Below are 19,374 nucleotides of genomic sequence, written 5' to 3' on the forward strand. Positions count from 1 at the left end.
GTTGCCTTTCTACTATAATTTTTCCAAGACTATTTGTATTCTAAAGACTGCCTAAACGAGGAGGCAAACATTTGTCTGTACATGAACACTTCTGCAAATCAGAATCTCCACTGCCAAATGAATTATGGGTTCTCTGAAATTACTGGCATATAGGCCCAAATACATGCAGTCTAACATATGCAAATTTTAGTTGCAATATGCTTTTGTGTGGTTTAACAGTATGTATTACTGCACATTACAAAGCAAAATAAAATCAAGAAGTCCACATAATTTCATCTATGCAAAGATCAAAATAAAACAGCAGAGGGGGTAAGGTAGTTAATAGGGGAGATATTATGTGGACTGTCCAGGAAAATGGAGAGTTTTGGTTGCATGCTGCTTTCACAGCTATTATTTTTGTTAGTTTTGCAATCCAATGCTATAGATTTTTATTTGATACTAATAAGTTCTGAAAGCCAGAGTTTACAAAGCCAAAAGAATAAACCTGGATCCACTAATGATCCTGTTTTCCCCGTTCTTAACTCTCCGCTAGCCAGAAGTTGAGCTGTCAGTGTTACTTCATTGGAAGGGGCAGATTTGATTCTTCCAGTGGATTGAGATTTTTCTAAGAACTTGGCAGAAATTAGCAAATTTATCACTTTAGAAGGCAATAGTCCAATTAGATACTTGAAAATGAAGTTAGGATGACATCAGTTTATATAAAAAGAGAAGGATAATGGAATAAAGACAGAAATAAAAGTTGAAAACCAGACCCCTTCATTTAGGAAAGTCTCAAATATTTTTTCAGTGTTTATATAGTTAGATAGTTAGATAGATTTAAAAGCATATGCCATTGTTATCATCCAACTGCACTTTCTAGACTTCTGTTCAGAGGTCATGGCAAATTATACCCAGTTGTCCCCTAATTTTTAGCATTTATGAAGCTGTTATCTCAGTTGCTGATAAGTTGGTAACACATTTTTCTGTCTCATTTACAAGTCTGTGACAGCTGAATTCCTGCTTTTGACACATGATATGGTCTGGAGATGTGTTTTAATGAGGCCTAAATAATCCCAGAAGCTAATTAACACTTTCAATAGTATTTTTGAGATATTTGGAATGGGCTTGTTTTAGACTGATACAGTCATGAAGAGCAAAGACAACTCAATAAGATATTAGAATTAGACTCATACTATGCTAAAAAGTACTCAGTTGAAGCCCACAGAGAATTGAATATATATATATATATACACACACACACTTAAAAAAAAAGGCAATATTAAAAAATAAAAACAAAAGATAATTTGACTTCATTTGAAAGTTAGGAATAAGAAATGATCAGGAACTCAACTGGGACGATGACAGCTCTGTTCACTACTAATATATAATTGGAGTAGGCCCTTTTACATACGCAGAAAGACAGGTATCTGCCCCAAGATTTTATAATTAACTAGACTGTTTGAAGACAAAGGAAAATTAAGATAGGAATGGGGATACATAGATATAAACCAATTCAGTTAACTGCCAGATTCCATTTCTTAACAGTCTGCTTAACCACCACTTTTTACCTAATATTTGACTGTTTTTTGTAGCCAACTTACATGAAGTCAACAAGAAGAGAAATAACTACATCTAGATTTGTAGTCACATGCAGATGTGCAATGAATTCAGGTAATAGCTAAGGACAAAATTTAGTAACCTTTTCTCCATAAAATCTAAAATGTTAAACCAAAACCAGCCATTTTCAACTGCGTATTAGCTTCTAATCAGAAAAATAAATGGTTTATTCTGGGTATTTCATGGGCTCCACATGAAGATAAACCAAATCAATTCTGTCAAGACAGATGTGATCACTGTTGGAGGGGAGATCTGTATTATTTTGCCTTAGTTTCAAGTAATAACTAGAACTTTGTATGTACTTTTATTTTTTTCCCCCATAACACCTATTTCCAACTTTTGAGTATACAAAATGTTTTGTATGTTCTGCATTTGGGAATCAGTTGTTAAACACACCAGTTGCTAATCTTCTTTCATCAGGCAATTTTTATTTAGCATTGACAAGAAAAGGAAATTTTAAGACATTCTCTTTGACTTGTGTAATATTGAAATATAAAAAGAAATATAGTATTTTTGCTTTCTCTAGATTCCCTGACTCTAAACATCACAGAAAAGAGAATTCATACAAAAGAATGATAAAACAAGACAGTAATAAAAAATAAATCACAGCACAGATAAAGTGAGCAATAGATCAATAAGTACTATCTAGCTAGAATTTAGCATGCAACAGCCCAAACATCACAAACCAGTTTTCAGTGGTTATTTCAGGTGTTACTAACAAAGAGAGTCTCAATTTGTGCTGTTTTTCCTGTGATCTTCATTGAAAACTACTGTCAAAAATGGACTATGCAAAAATGAATAAATAAATACAAATCCAATAATCAATTTTAATAAAATATACTATAGAATGTTTTAAGTTAATTTGTTCTTTCCTAAATACATGTGTTTATTTGGCTCTCCTGTAGCTTATATTACAGTCTGATTCTGTGGGTCCCACACAGCCATTATATTCCCCGAATGCCAAATATTCACAGCTGCCATGTTCCATTTACTCCTACAAAGTAAAATAGGACACTTACAGGAGGAATAAACTTGTACCTCCACCTCCCTTGCAAGACATATACATTTGGGTAGCCCTGCTTTGCCTGCCTTTTCTACAGTTAGGTTTTCTCTTTTTTTTACACTAATGTTGTTTTAAAATTTTAAAATTTAAAAATGCTTTTTACACTAGGCTTGTTCTTTGTGGCCACCTTGTATCTGTCAAACAGAGATTTATTCTGCATCAGAAATAGCTGGCTTAATTAAAGCTGTCATCTCCTAAAAGCTAATTGGATCCTTCTGCATGTTGTGTTGAGGATAAAATTCAAACTAAGTCATCTGCCTTCATGGTCTTGGTAATATATGCACAGCTCCTCTCTGTTCACAATTAGGACAGGTCCCACCTGCCAATTACAATGGTTTTGGTGGCAGGCTATCTGATTTTGGCAAGAAGTCTACTAAGAAGTTTTCCACATTAGGTAGTCCTACTAAACACACCAATACATGAGAGTTATATAGGTTAACAACAGCTATGCCACAGAGCCAATGTGCACACTGGCCATACATGGCGAGGCTTGGAGGCTCCTTTCTCCGGGGTGCTCTGTACAGTTGGGGGACACAGTCTGATGCATGCATTCAGGAGGCATCTCCTGCCTCTCCCCCAACATGTGCATGAGTGAGGAATCTCAGCAAGTAAGCCAGTGCCTCTCACTCCTCTTACCTTTGCCTTTGTCCCGTTATGTTATGCTATACCTTAAATCAACTTTGAACATAAAATAAGTAAGAAAGTACAAACTGATCACATTGGCTCTGTCAAACAACATGAACCTGCTCTGACTGCATTTGCATCATCCCTACAGAATCCAAAGCAGGCAAGGTCCACCCCTATGCCTGCCTCTCACTCTAGTTTATGTACTGCTAGAATAGTAATTCAGAGATGCCTCGGTGCATGCACAGATGACTATACCACGAACAAGGAATCCTCCAAGAGACCTCTCACTGAAAGCACTTTTTTTTAGGCTGATTTTTTATTTCTCTTTAAAGTGAGAAAGATAATAATTACAGTACGGCTTCCCCTAATAGTGCTACCTCCACAGGATAAATGCAGGTATGAAACCAATGTATTTGTGCGTTAATAACAAAATTGCTGTTCTACTGGAGTCATAATTGCACAGACACATATACCCATGTGGAGTAACTCAGTTGTCACCGGAGATTTATACGAATGAAGCAATTCACTGCTATGGAGAAGATTTCTATTATAATCCATGTGCTGTTATGATGTAGAAAAGAATGCAGTTTGATGGGGTTTGTGGCATTCCTAGCTTTTAGAAAAATTATTCTTTGACTTATGAGCCAAACCAGTCTACAATGCAAATAAGTGACAATGTGCATGAAATGGCACAATTTCATCTTTAGGACACTAAAATGTATAACTGAACATTAATAATTTCATTTGGCATGACTTATCTTTGAAATGTAAATGTTGCATACAGATACAAGACAATACCTAACTGCTTTGGACTCAGAATGGTCATAAAATAAACTTTAGAATTATCAATGTGAATGTTACCTTTCTATTTACTTATTTAGCAGTAGCTGAAAATGAAATGTAAAATTTTCAGACAGTATATGTCAATGTGTATATTTTTTGCACCTTTGCTTCATCTTTGACTACACACTTCTGATTTCTATTAAGTATGACTACCTTCTTGTCTTGTCAAGCAATTAAAGTGACAAAAGTAATAGCAGATGCCTCTTTCATAGTCAAAACTACAGCAAGCAGGCCATAGCTTGCATTTTATTACAACCAGTCTATACAACCTAATAATTGCAAGATAATTGAAAAGATCCTGATAATAAACAACCGGTTTACTTTTTTCAGACAAAATAAATATATAGCCAAATTTGGACTTCATTTTAACGACACATTAGATGGTTTCCAACTTGTCTTGATTTTTGTTTTATTTTATGATTGTAAATAAACCCTGGAAAATTCCTTCCCCGATTTTACCACCTGAAACTGCAGCTGTTGGCTGACACTATCAAAGCCTCGCAATTCCGAACTCACGTGCAAATCTCATCAAGTGCAGACACTTCTAATTGATTCCAGAAGTTTTTCTTTTGCTAAGATCAGCGGGCAGAAGAAGAATAATGAGCAGCTTTTAAGCAGAGGGGGAGGGTGTTGAGCTCAGGGAGTAGAGATTTTAAAAGCTCCAGCTTGGCTGCTCCGCCAGAAATGCAGAGCAATTTTACGGTCAATTGGCCAAAGCATCTGGAACTATACATCATAGTCTGTAGTTGATGGTGGTGAAGCCGTCTCTCAAACTGGCTAAATCTAAAATCAGTAACGACTCTGCTGTCACACCTAAGTGGAAACTAACTTAATCTACTGCCAGATTTTACTGTGACTTTTTCTAAGGGACATTATTCCCTTCAGGGTAGTTGTCAGGAATATTAAAAGTCCAGTCCACTGCGTGGCATAGCAGACTTTTCTGAATGAGTCTAACATAGAAAATACAGATTACAACTCGTGTTTATTTAATTCCATGTGTGTTGACAAGGCTTTTTATCATAAGGCAGTAGTTTCCTTCTATCCCCAGCTTCATTTCTAAAATACATTTCAAATACACCAGCCAATCTAGTTAGAGCACAGAGACTGCCTAAATGCTGAGGTCGTAAATCATAGCATAGGGCATGGAGCTTTCACCTTAATGGAAACCAAATATAGGATATGCTGCACTTTGAAATGTGGCACAGATGATCATAATGAGCGACCAAGGAAAAATGCTACAGAGCAGAAAACTATCGTTGATGTGGAAATAAGTTCTTATGAGTAAATGTTTGTTTTAAGTCAGTACTCATAAGTCAGTATTCTGATGCTGGTAAATTACACTAAGAAACAAGTGAGGTAACAGCAAGTCTTTGTATGATGAAAGGAGAAGTAAGTTGTGTGGCAATATATCACATTAAGAAGGACTGCTGTGGAATGCAGAGTACAGTGCAAATCAGTTCTTTAATAAAGAGATATTATGTATTTCATCCAGACAAATTAGCTGACATGCTTGTAAGAAATACAAGAATTGCACAGAAGACCAGAGAAGCAGTCCATTTGCTACAGAATACTGTCTCCAAAAATGTTTGGAACAGCTGCATCTACAGAGTTTAGATATTCTGGAGGAGTAAATAAATAATTTGACCACAAAGAAGTTCATTTCTGTTTTCATTAGTTAATGGTTGAATTATGCCCTGCAGCACAAGACTGTATATATCTTCCACAGTTGGTTATTTTTGTCATGCAACACATGCCCATGAGAAACGGAAAACAAGTACTTCATTTAAAATATCACACAGGTATACATCCTCCCTTTTTCTCTTTTTTCCCCAGTGAAAGTTGTCCCAGATCTTTATCCTTCCTACCTGTAAGTAAATACATGACTGCAGATGCTTTTATAGCCAGGCAGCCCAGGAGACTGCAGTGTAGAAGGGGTCTGGATGAACAGACTTACTCTCAGACTAAAAGACTTAGCCAAAACAAAGGTAAAAGATAAACAAGAACATCAAAATAGACATCTGTCTTGTCCTCCAGCTCCTAGATCCTAGTCCTTTAGCTTAAGAGTCTCAGTATTGACTTGCTACTACTATGTGAGTTGGTGAAAATATTCAAGACAAGAGTTCCAACAACATGTCAATGGCTCTCATTTCTACTCATTGCTCCTCATTAGTATTACTGTCAAATAACAGCCAGTGCTTGACCAAAATCAGCTCATGGAATATGCTGGCTGATGCCAAACCAGAGCAGTTGGATGGAAACTCTTTGAAGAGGTGTACCATCATTACAGATTTATTTTTAACATACATATTGTGCCTGCTGAACTGTCACATAACTGAATGCACAAGCAATGTTTTCTGCTACCTCCAGGTGGTTAGGAGATCCCAGGCTCAGTCTGACTAAAAAAGATTTGGCATTAGTAACACACATGATCCTCACATTACACAGGCATGAAATAATCAGCCTAAAGAAAACTTAACTAGTATAGGATGTTGCAGCACAGACTGTTGAACAGAAACACATTAGCCTCTCAGCTTGCTGTCTATATCCAGTCAAATAGAATATCTCTGTCCTTATCACCAAGGTATCCTGTGACCTCCACCCAAAAAAAGAATTCACACAAGATCTAAGTTCATCAAACTCATGTTCCTTAAACACCGCGTCTTTCAAAAACCAAAACAAACAAAAAATAACAACAACGCAAAAGAACAGAGAGCCTGCTCCTTTTGCATAACCATCAATATGAAATATATACAGCACAAGGAACTGAAAATACGTGCTGACAAATGTGCAGAGTTCCACCTCCCATAAGAAGAAACAATTACTTTTCTAACTCTAGTAACTTCTAATCATTGTCTTTGCAAAAATGGAAGAACACCAAGAGAGAACTCTCTTGGAAGGGCTTCAAATATAATAGTAATGAGAATTATATATTTAAACAATAGGAACAACTACATAATTTTAATATTGAACCAAGACTAGTAATCACATTATTTAATATATAATTTCAAAGCATGGAATATCATATTTATTAGTGCTCGAACACAGTAAACAATCATACAAAGATTACAGCTTTACCAAAAACAACAATACTTCTTCCTTATCCATCTTTAGCTGCATTTTACTTCCACCTTCCATTGGTCTTAGCATTACAAAACTTTCTTGATCCAAAGGAAGTTACATCAACTGACTTACATGAAGATAAACCTTTGGCTGCATTGGTCAGAGAAGCCTGGTGACCGAATTAGATGGGTAGTTTGGGTGAGGCTGGAGCAAGAGGGAGGAGCTGCTTCTCCTGATGGAATTGCAGGTGTTGGCTGCTTTTTTCACAGCCACCTGTGCTAATTTAAGGACAAAATGGGAAAGGCTACCTTCTTCTTTGCTCTGCTCTTCTCTCCTCTCTCTCCTAGTTTTCTCTCATTTCTGTATTTTCTTTTTCATTTTAACTTGGAAGGTCTTCCTCCTATGCTGTAGTTCTGATAATTGTTAGATGTGTTTATGAACTGCTCTAATTCACTAAAATGGCAGAAGGCTATTTGCAGGACTAGGAGCAAGGCAAGAATGGGTTAAGAATTAGCTGTTTGTATCATTGGATTTTGTGGAACTCTCCACTTAGATGACTACAAAATTGTACCTTCATCAAATCCCATAACAGGCAATCATTTGAAGTTTTAATCACTTTTTTTTTTTAATAGTTAAAAAATAGTTAAAAATAGTATTTGCTTCTGAAATCTTATCTAGTGGTTACAAAATATTAATGAGGAATGCAAGTTTATGAAGAAGAAGGTCACAAGAAAAACAATATGTACTAACAGGAGTCACATAATTTTTCACTAACAGTTCAACATAATGTATGGAAAAAAATTGTTCTTGCACTTTTCTGCTGTGATGTGCATGATTAACTTAAGAATGTTGGGACAGAATTATTTCTTAAATTCTAGACACGCTGAGTACTGCCATCATGCCTCTTGCAGTTTATTTTATTTTTCTTTATCCCTAAGTGCACTAAAATGCATTGTATATATATTAAAAAAAAAAGTCAACATAAATTCTTTTACATGGTGTCCTATATTCATGATTATTGTCCATGAATATTGGATTATGAATGAATTGTTTTTTGGTAACAAATAAAGATGATGAAGTAAGAAGAACATTATGTAAATATATTACTGACCATAAGTACTAAAAATGTAACATTAAGAAGATCAAAGTCAGTTAAATTTGAGTGTATATTAAAGATGGAATATGTATAGATGGAGGAAAAGAAAGATTAAATAAATGGTTTATTTCCTACCTCTCAAAAATTGCAATTGGATTTGAAAGAGAAGTAGAGCAAAGGAAGTTGAAAACCAAGCAGATAAAAATTACCAGGAAAAATGCAGCAAAAATTTTCTTATGAACCTCACAAGATGTTCAGAGTTATCTACACTATTATGTTTAATTATGAAGGGTAGATAACCTCTCTAAATGTTAAACAGAAACAATTTTTAGGACAAATTTTATATGTAATTTCCAGAAAAAAAAAATAATCATGTATTATGCTTTCTAGTATCTGCTGATTCAAAATGATCACCTCAATAATAATTGAAAATATTAATATTTCAATACTTTTCAACATTAATTGAAAAATTTATAGTAGTTTCCCTACTGTTACAAGAATCTTTTCTTTTAAATACCATTATACCAATACTGCTGCCCATAGCAACTTTCCTACCCTGAATCCAAAAATTGAATAATGTATTGACAGCACATGAGCAAAACCCATGACAGTAAATCAGTTATTTAAGATCGGAGACTTTTTAATGTCATCATAAACATCACTAAAGCTTATTAACATTACATTAAATGCAACTCTCTAGCACTAACATATTGGAATTCTTCAGAAGCATTATTTATTCTGGTTGCATTAAGAGCAAACAATTTGGAAGACACCTATTTATTAAGTATTTTCAAACAAAACAATGTGAGCATGTTTCTCCTGTTTCTCATTTTAAATGAACTACCTAGTCAGTGCCAAACAAGGCACTAAAAAGAGTTACAGAGAAGTACAAATATAAAGGAGAGAAAAAAAATACACAATAAATCAGAGATTTAAAAAGAAAAATAAAGAACAAATAAAGAACATAATAAGAAATATTTTATTTTCTTCAAGACAGAATAGGAAACTATCTAGCTTCCTCCAAACAATAGAAATAACAACCTGAAAATTTTGCTCCTACTCCTTTCATAGTAAGAGAGCTATTCATGCATATGCAACTCAGCAAGGCAAAAAATGCAACTCTTTTTTTTTTTTTTTTTTTTTTTTGTAATTTAGAGGGTATATTTAACATATAACTCTTCGCAAATTCAGTTAGAATACCTTAGTACCTAAAGTCAGAGCTACTACTATAGAATTAATTGCCAAATATTAGAAGTCTTTGCATCAAGTCTATCTGCTAGTCAGTAAATCCTAAAAGCATTTTCCAAAAGATATTTAAGAAAGTAAAATCTTTAAAATATCTGCTGAGTTCTGGCAGACTTTTATCAGAGGAATTCAAGAACTCTGATTTACACACCAAGTTTTGACAAAATAACAATATTGGGGAAAAAAATAATTCTTGATTAGTGGCATTTGTCTGGCTTTAAATATTGTCCAATAATTATTGTTTCCTGTCTGAAGAAAAAAGAAAAAAAAAAAAAAGACCTACATAAGTATAGTGTTTTTTTTTCCATTCTCCTATTGCCTGAACTCAGAGAAGAGCAGGAGAACCAGCACCACTATCAGAAATCTATTAGAAAAGTTATCAGCAGCTATTAATTTTGGAGCTGTTTCAAGTCAAAAGAATCCTTTTGAGTTCCACCAGTAATAGGTCTGATTCTTGATCCTTATTATTGATTTTATTTTTCTGGTTTTAATCCAAAGATTAACTTTCTGGTAACAGTTCTACTAGTCTAGCAAGGTTCATAAACTTGTTGACAACCAACTTTGCTGCTGACCAGCAGTAGGTAGCTTGGGAATGTCATTCAGATCAGAATCATAGTAATGATTCAGTGTTATCCAACTGAGATTATATTAAAAGAATTGTTTTAATATGAATTACCAATTTTGCTGGAAAAACAGAAACAAAACCAAAAACCTACCAACAGTGTAGATTAAAAAGCAAAAGTCACAAACAGGATAAAAATACGTCCTGTGAACACAAAAATAACCATACCTAATAAGATAAAAGGTCTGTTTAATCCAGTATCCTATCTTTATCAATGGCTAAAAGTCTGTTCCTGATGTACTATATAAGTACAGAGTGATATATTTGGTATTTTAAACTTTTCCAGCCTCCAAATTTCTTCAGATTTGTTCCAGTGAAATGTGAGTTAATCAATTCAACTTCAGGAACAGACTTCTGGTATTCTGGTCAACGCATATAGCAATAATACAGTATTTTTGCAAGGACATATAAAGAAACAGTTTTCTGACTTTTTTTCAATGTACTTGGGCTGTAGCAAAGAAAACAATAATTTTCTTAAAAGTAAATGGCAGAAAGGAATAAGGAAATAAGAAAAAAAAACTATTATATTCAAATAAGGTAATAGAAATAAAGAAACCAAATATAAATTTGTAATGTTATCTTTTTTTTTTTTTTTCCTAAAACAGAATGAATCATAGAATAGCTCAGATTAGAAGGGACCTTAAAGATCATCTAGTTCCAACCCCCCTGCCATAGGCAGGGATGCCATAAAAATAATAACAATAATAATATAGGATCATCAGTATAGATACTTAAAAGTAAATGTCTTACTTCATATGCACAGTCCAACAAAGAAAGCTGATTCCTTAAGTAGCCAAGTTTGTATACACCTAAGAAGACTGAGCAGCGGATGATTTCCAGAATTCCTGCTTTGGGCCTAGGAACAAGAAATAATTCATGTTAATGGTCTATCTTTTCTTCTTTGTTAATTTGAGTGAAATAGAGGATGTAAAAATAGTCTGTGATGTCCTGCACTTGCATCAAGTCACCTCTCTTAACCTTACATTTTTACAGCATATGGATTTTACTTTCAGCTAGAACACTAAATTTGCTGTGAGAATACATATATGCAAAGAATACATGTGAGCTCACACAAGTGTAAATGTGTCTTGAAAAATTACAACAGCAAAATTCTGAAAATTGCTACCTGAATAGCTCAGAATCTTTCCATTGGTCTATTTCTGTAAATTTCTACTAATTCACTTTACTAAGGCTGTTAATACAGATCTCTGGTATATTGACAGACTTTTACCCATCCTGAAATAAACTTTCAGTAGATACAAGCAAAAGGTATTCCTTTCTGAGAAAATAAAATAACATAAAATAGAAAAAATAGTAGGTGCAAAAGAAGGAGTGGCACAACAGTGAAGGTTCTATTACACATTTCTATTTTAGCAGGGCAAATAGTTTCTCTGTAGGAAATTGTAGTTGTTATTTACTTTTCTGTAAGGTCACAGTGCCTATATGGACTACTTCCATAGTGTACATCTCACTGAGCTGTTGTTTTTCTTAAGCTCCAATTTGATTTGAAACTATAATGACTAAATTTAGTCTAAAGTCAAAGATTTAGACTAAGGTCTATCCCTCACATGAGTTTGAGTCTAGTCTTAGCTATACCATGCACTTTTCATATACTGTCAGCCTATCTGCCATCCATGGCATGCTACATGGGACGGACAAAATATGTCTGAGCTTAAACGGCCTTGGGCCAGTCTTCAAGCCATTTTGGCATGCCAAAATCTCAAAACCAGAGATAATGACCCAACAAATGCTAGCAAATTTGAGCATATGAGCAACCAGTGCTGCAATATAAATATGGCCATTAATTGCTATTGGAGCACTCCTAGTTTTACTTATTGGTTATTTGTGTTATCTTCTAGTCAACAGATAGAAACATATATGCCAGAGTACATCTATAGTTCTTTATCAATATATTTTTTGACACACTTGAGATTTCCATATAATAACAAATAATGCTTAAAAACAGAAAAAAAAAAAAAAAACAGAAGAAAAAAAAAAAAAAAAACTTTTGTCTCTTGCCTGTTCTCCATAAGAAATCCAAAAGAGGTCAGGGACAGAATGATAAAGAAAATTCTCAGCAGAATAGTTCCCTGTGATAACACCTTAAGAAAAAAAAAAAAAAGTAGAAAAATATTAATTTAGACTAATTTGCTGAAGAGAAACTAAATTTAACAGAACAGCAGTTTCAGCTTCCTCACTCAGTGATGTTAATGTCCACTCGCTCACTTTTGATGTAATTTGTTGTTTTATTTTACAAAGATTTTCAGTAACCACCTTTACAGTTGCCACTATTTCCAAAATAATAATTAAGATATATCCTTCTGTACTATGTGTTTTCCTGAAGTTACTTAATTCCCTTATGCCTTTGTCCAAGAGGAAACAGTCATATCTCTAAGTTAAAACCACCTCAGCCCTGTTCTTTTTCTTCACCTTACGTTACTGTCTTTACAATTGCTACCTATGAATCCCAATGAATATAAAACAAACAAACATAAAAAAAAAATATTGGTGAGACTAAGAGTTCAAATGATGTGACAACATAACCATATTTTAACAAGAAACAACACTGATATTACAAGAAACAACATCAATTATTGTCCCTTCGTGACAACTCAACACTTGTTTCCCAGTTCAGCAAAACTCTTCAGTTCATACCATTGACTTTAATCAGACTTAAAACTTTTAAACTTTAACATGCATTTGGACAAATAGCAGCATGAGGATTTATGTCTTTAACATTTACATCTAAGTTATTTTGAAAAGCCTTTGTTTTTTTCACTGAAACAACAATACAGAACTAGTGGATTTTGCTGAGTTATAAGGAATCCTTTCTAGTTTGAATAGCAATAAGTTTTATGAACAGCATCTTGTACTTCAAGATTACAGGCATTGAAAAAATAAAAATCTGTGAATGTCTGCCTTAATTTCAATAAACTCCACTTTGTGACAAGCCCACTTTCCTTCAGTGGTGGCCCCTACCTCTCGAAGAGATCTAAGGTAAGTATCTGTGAGTGTGGGAGGCCACAGGAGAATAATCTCAAGTTTTACAGCTGTGTGAACTTACAGTGCCCATGTTTGCAAAACACATCAAACCATACACTCAGGCTGGGTAGGGTTCTGTTTTAAAGAAGAATCACAAGCACCTACTTGGATATCCTTAACAAATGGTAACTGAACAAAGAAAACAGCATCCCAGTAACATGCACGCTAAACAGCAGTCTCAATAGCTTACAAGCCAGAACACACTTCTCACAAATGACACCTGTCAAGTCACTCTGTTGCACAGATTTATACAAGGATAGATCAAATTCATTACTGGATTGCTCCACTTGCAGTCCATTCCATCCTTCATTATGATAAACTTACAAAATCTCAAACTGATGATTACTATTGTCATCTACTTAGATGAAGACTTGAAGAAAGGATACGCTACACTTTTCTTACACTCTTACCCTGGGCATCTGCTATTGGTCACCACGGAAGACAGGATATTGAACTACATATTGAACCATGAGGAGACTCAATATAGCACTTATGTTTTGAAATTCTTGCTTAAATCAAGAAAGCCAAAATGCTCTGATGGGTCTGTACTTTTATCAATGTTTTTATCACTTGGAATACAATTTCATATTCCAAATATAGGTTTTAAAATGTCAGTAAAAGATTAAATTAAAGATACTCTTTTTGAAAACTTCAGTTTCTAGAATCCAAAAATTCTACAGCTCTCCTAAGGTTAAAAGACTTTCTGTTGTTAACATGAAGCAATATGCGTTGAAGTGACAAAACTTTTGGACATAATTTTTTTCTTTTTTTTTCTTTTTTTCTTTTTCTTTTTTTTTTTTTTCTTCTTGTTATAAAAATACAGCACAGACTCTATTTAAGTTTAATAAAAATAGTAGTTCTTAAACTGATCATCTAGCCACAGTAAGTTCAACTCCTACTTCAGCTTCCTGTAAAAACTGGGTCATACAAAAATTCAAGAAGTAAAGCAAGCAAAGAAAAACATGATTTGGCACAGACATAAGGGAACTCACCCATAATTTTCTCAGAAATGCTTTGTTATGTTTTTCAATGACTGTTTCTTGTCAGATAAAGGAATTTGCCAGGGAACTGGGACTGGAATTCAAGATTTTTTCCTCTTTAGAGACTGTCCTCACTTTTCAGTTGTAGAATTGCACCCTTTTTTTAAAACCAGTCCTGGCCAGATGGGTCTGATTTTGTTTTGTGTTTCCAGTGCAATGCACTAGCTTCTACAGACTATCTTTAAAATGTCCCTAGACTGATTGGGCATTGTTCTGAGGAAAGGAACATAAGGCCTTAGGTAACAAGAGAACTGAATATCAAATACAAATTTTGAGGATGCCATGTAATTTTTAAAGAGTTCATGTAGTTGCTACTTTACAATATATGGTTAAAATCACACTTTACAGAAAAGGAATGATCTCTGCAATGGTTTTGAAAAAAAAATGTTAATGTTTGTCTTCAGGGAAGGACCCAACAGCACCTGTTGTGAATTAACATGAGTGTCTCCAAGTTCCAGTTTTAAAAAGCTGTGTATTTTCACAGTTTTCTGACCTTCCACTGTTTCTGAGTTGGCCAGCATTAGACAAACAGCTAAGTCCTAGGCATCTGGATTTCCTTGTTATTCCAATTTCAGAAAACTAAGGAGCTGATTAAGTCTACCTTTCTTTAAATAACTGGAGTGCCTAAAACCCTGTTATTAATTTAAGCTTTCTCTGTACTCAGTGGAGAGAGTGCATTTACTGAATGATTGTTTCTTGCCATTAGCTAGAAAGTAAGCATACAGGTGAAAGTAGGTATATCAGGCTAAACTTTCCTAGATTGAGCGTTGCATTTGAGTGGGTGATAGAAACACTTCCCCAAAATAGACACATTTTGGGCATATTTTTATTGGTGTTTTCTCTCAGAACTTTTTTTTTTTTCCTTCCCTAAAAGATATTTTAATTTCCATTTCTAAAAAAGAAAACAAACAAACAAACAAAAAAAAACCACAAAATAGACTCTCAGGGTTAAAATCTTTGCAGGAAACAATAATTTTTTTTATTATTCATTTTTGGTGGATTATTCATTTTTTATGGATTTTTATTCATTTTTGGTGGATCTTGATAAGCTTGATAATGTTGACACTGTAATATAGTAATTCAGATTGCAGCTTTCTCTCCACAATGAAATAAAGGAGTGAATTCAAGAATTTGGACCATGAACATGCAAACTTCACTTACTCAAACAGTCTCTCTAAGACGTGCAAAACTAGAGCTTGAAGTTATCATTTGACTCACCAAATTTATCTAACCACAGAAGAAAAAAAATACACAGATGAAAAAATGGAGACATAATGAAAAAATTGAAATTAAGTTTTAAACATGGATTAATTTCCATGATTAATTAATTTCTCAGTTTTCAGGAGGAAAAAAAAAAAAAAAGGAACAGAAATACATTTTAATGTATATCAATAGAAGCAGAAGAACAACTGAAATAATCTTATGATTTAGGAAAATAAAATTCAAATATAAACAACCTCTTATTTTTTAGGTTAAAATACTATGTGAGGTTCTTTGATTATTTTGAACTACCAGAGCCAGGTACGATCATATTTTATGGATTCTCTTTTTGAGGTCAATTTCTATTTATCTTCCTTTTCAGACACTCACTTCAGAACCACAAGATTTTGAATGGTAGCCATTTATAAAATTTCTTATGGTTCAATACCATCTGTGTCTCAGAATGTGAAAGACTGAAGGAATCTAAAGTGCAACCTGCAGTTATTTGCAATCTCATCAAACTCACACAAATGCATAACAATGTAAAATCTTGGTACTGTGATGCAGCCTTAAACTTCCTAAGTCCTTTGCCTTCTGAAGGCTGAGGGGTGAGGCATCAAGCTTTACTGGGAACTGTGAAGGTAGAAGGTGTAAGTTACTCTTCACTATAGATACATGTATCATATTCACATGGAAGAAAAAAAAAAAAAAAGCGTGAAATGTTTGTTCATTTGTGTCCTAGCCAAGGACTACCAAGAAACCTGTGGTGAAATCCACCACAATGCCATTTGGGAGTAGGAAGAGTAGGTATATTGTGGCAAATATAGAAAAGCTATCTGGAAACAACTACAGTTTTGTGAGTTGGGGTTGAGCTCAAAAATCTCCACGAATCTTCTCCCAGAATATCACTATCCATCTTTTTTGGCTAACAGGCAACATTCTTAAACTATTAACAACCAACTCATGTTTAAAATAACAAAATAAAATAATATAAATAAAATAAAATAGCTTTATAATGACACTTCTTCATACTCAAGAGTTTTGGAGATGTATTTGAATTTTGCTCTTCAGTTGGCTCTAAGCCAATGATGGCCCTGGAAAGCAGATCTGGCAGCATTTTCAGCAATAGATATCTTGCCATCTAGTCTGCAGATTTACTCATTGGAGAAAGAGAACTGCCATCAACTGAAGGAACTTTTAGGGAAACACAGACATTTGGTGCAAGTTTGCAAACAGCAAACCAATCATGTGGCATACATACCTATTTATTAGTTTGCTTTCCTAACTTGCTCTTTACAGTTCCAGTGGTATAGTTACATACCGTCTTGATTCTCGTATTTATTTTCAAATTTGTATCACCCTATGAACTGGATGCTGGCAGCTGTGACATCCATTTTCTAGGCATTACTCTACCAAAATCAACATTAGTCAGTAGATTATATCACTAAACTAAACATCTTATATTAAATCTACACACTGCAAGTTGCACTGTGAAAAGAATGTGCTTTTTACACCTTTGTTAGTACTAGCATTTTCAACCCACTTAAACATTATTTGAATGGATGTATATATAAAATAAATGAATATTTATATACTGGAGTATTTGCATAAACAGAGAAGCCTGTTGGACCACAGTTACAAGTCAGCCACAACTTTGCAATGTGGTTATTGGCTGTAATCAAACAGAAAAAAATATTTTTGTTGGATTTTGATTCCATTGAAAGCTCTAAAAAATGTTTTGGAGCCTTAAAAAAGAAGGAGGGTTACAGAATTTTGGGAAGAAGTTTACATTGCTTTTAACTGACAGATTTTCACAGCATGTATATAAATAGAGAGAAAAAAAAAATCTGTTTAACCAAGGAAATATGCCATTCCAAATGTGCATTTAGATGTAAATTGAAAGATTCCAAAATGACTTTTATATTTCAAAGGACTCAGAGTGTTTTATTCCTACTGAAGAATAAATAACATGAATGCATTTTCTCATCCTATTGTCTTCAGTGGTTCAACAGAAAAAGATGTCAGGACATTTCATAATTTATCAGGTGCCCTGCTGTCATATATCAGATACTTTCAACATTCAAATGATGCATGTTAATACAATGCTATGGAACTTGTGTTCTTAGGTGTCTTTGTATGTATTTTATTTTAACTGAGAATTCCTAAAAAAAAAAAAATTGAATTCTTAGCAATATTACTTACATGATACTTGTTGATGTCCTATTGATTGGATATACTAATTTTGTTCTCAACTTGCAAGAGGCCTATCTTATCACTTACTAGTTTTTGTCTAATTGAAACTGCTCTTATATTCATAGCTTTATAAACATCGTAAATGTTATAGTATCTATCAACAATAAAAAAAGACTCTGCAAAAAGTGTTTAAGGTATACTTCACTTTGATTTATGTGATACATACAGTTCTGGAGCTATGAGACTTTTGCTTTGAATGTACTGCAGTTTTACACTCCTAGCACTCTCTCTGGGACTGATCCAAATCCCATTATGTCAATTAGCTTTGGATCAGATCTAGATGTGCAGAACTCAGAAGTATTTTTTTATTCTCTGGATGTAGTACAGATTGCTATATAGAAAATAAACATTGTATATGCTCTGCTGTGGAAAATATATATTTGTTCTTTCTTGTTTTGCTCTTTTTCTATGTTAAAAATGCAGGTCATTCAGACTGAAGGTATACAGTTGCTCTTTGCATATAGAGAAACTTAACACTTCTACAGGGCATGAGACCAAACACTGAGCAACTGTAATCACTTGAGAAATGTAATAACTGTGTGCTGCATCTTATGGCTATTATGAAATGGAACTTATACCTAAAAATGAGGAAAACAGTTAGCTTTCTCCATTTATGGAGCTATGCCACAGTTATGACATAATTCATAGCCAGACAGAAAGTTCCAGTTGTATCCATAGACATTTCATAATTCAGTGTAGTGGAAAACTGATATTGAAGAATGTTTTTTGCCAAGTAAAGTTATTCATACACAAGCTTCCTTCTCATGACAGCTTCCTCACTGTACTGTAGAGCAATGCTGGAACTCTGTCTTGGGACCAGCACTTTCTACACCCACGCCAAAGGTTTATGTCCTGAGATGAGGTGCTTCCAGTCCCCTGTGCTCTCCTTATCCTTACTGCCTTATTACCCCACAGTTTTCTGCAGAGAATTTTCTAGTTGTTTTGCTACAATAAGTTTATACATGGTGGATGTATACTTTTCCTCTCTGTGATTGCAAGAATTTAATGATCATCTGGGCTTTGGGTGCATTTTTCAACTTCCCTTATTACTATTCTTAAAGAGCTGCAGTTATCAGCAGAGAAAATAATTTGGACCATCCATTTTTTCCTTCTCAGACCAGAAAAAAATACAAAAGGAGAAAAGAAAAATTATGAAAAAACTCATGAACAGACTCCTTAGTTCTTGCCATTAAAAGCAGTATTAACAAAGTAAAGAAAACAAACAAGCAAACAACAAAACACTTGATTTGATCCCTAGAAAAACATGACTTGCTGATCATATGCAGGACTCTAGAAGCATATCCTGAAAATCTTGCAAAGGCTTTTGACGATGCATGAACACTGGAATTAAGTGCATTGTACACCTTTTTTATTTGGGAGGTATTAATGCTCACCTTTGGATTAATTTCCTGTCTTCAGAAATTTCTCAGAATAGACTAAACTTCAGATGGTTTAGTAACCTCTAAATTCCTTGCAGTTGTGGTGTGACTTTTTTATAGAGATGAACATGATGTGTAGAATATTTTAACGTTAATCAGAAGAGAGTTCCTGAGCTAGCTTTTGTATTCTTTCGGAATGCTACATAAAATGCTTTTTAAACATTTATCAAAACCAGCATTGTTGTACTGGTTTGATGTGCAACTCAGAACATGTCTAACCTAAACAAAAAAAACAAATAAATAAATAA

The 19,374-nt window shown here is 34.0% G+C and overlaps 1 protein-coding gene across 4 annotated transcripts in view; it reads right to left on the reverse strand.

Annotated features, from left to right (window-relative positions):
* AGMO (alkylglycerol monooxygenase) overlaps window positions 1–19,374 on the reverse strand; it is a 195,274-nt gene that overhangs the window by 73,448 nt on the left and 102,452 nt on the right. For 3 of the 4 annotated variants that reach the window (XR_013946815.1, XM_080580944.1, XM_080580942.1), the window contains 2 exons: window positions 12,172–12,254; window positions 10,903–11,008 (listed from right to left, as the gene is read on the reverse strand). Coding sequence is in view for 3 of the 4 variants with exons in the window: in XM_080580944.1 (XP_080437070.1) it covers window positions 10,903–11,008; window positions 12,172–12,254 (189 nt within the window). In the remaining variant the exon portion in view is untranslated. Of the gene's footprint in view, window positions 1–20; window positions 9,780–10,902; window positions 11,009–12,171; window positions 12,255–19,374 lie in introns of those variants that run through there. The other variant, XM_080580943.1, reaches the window with a different exon arrangement.

This window comes from Anser brachyrhynchus (assembly GCF_964034855.1).
Source record: "Anser brachyrhynchus genome assembly, chromosome: 2".
Classification (NCBI taxonomy): Eukaryota; Metazoa; Chordata; class Aves; order Anseriformes; family Anatidae; genus Anser; species Anser brachyrhynchus.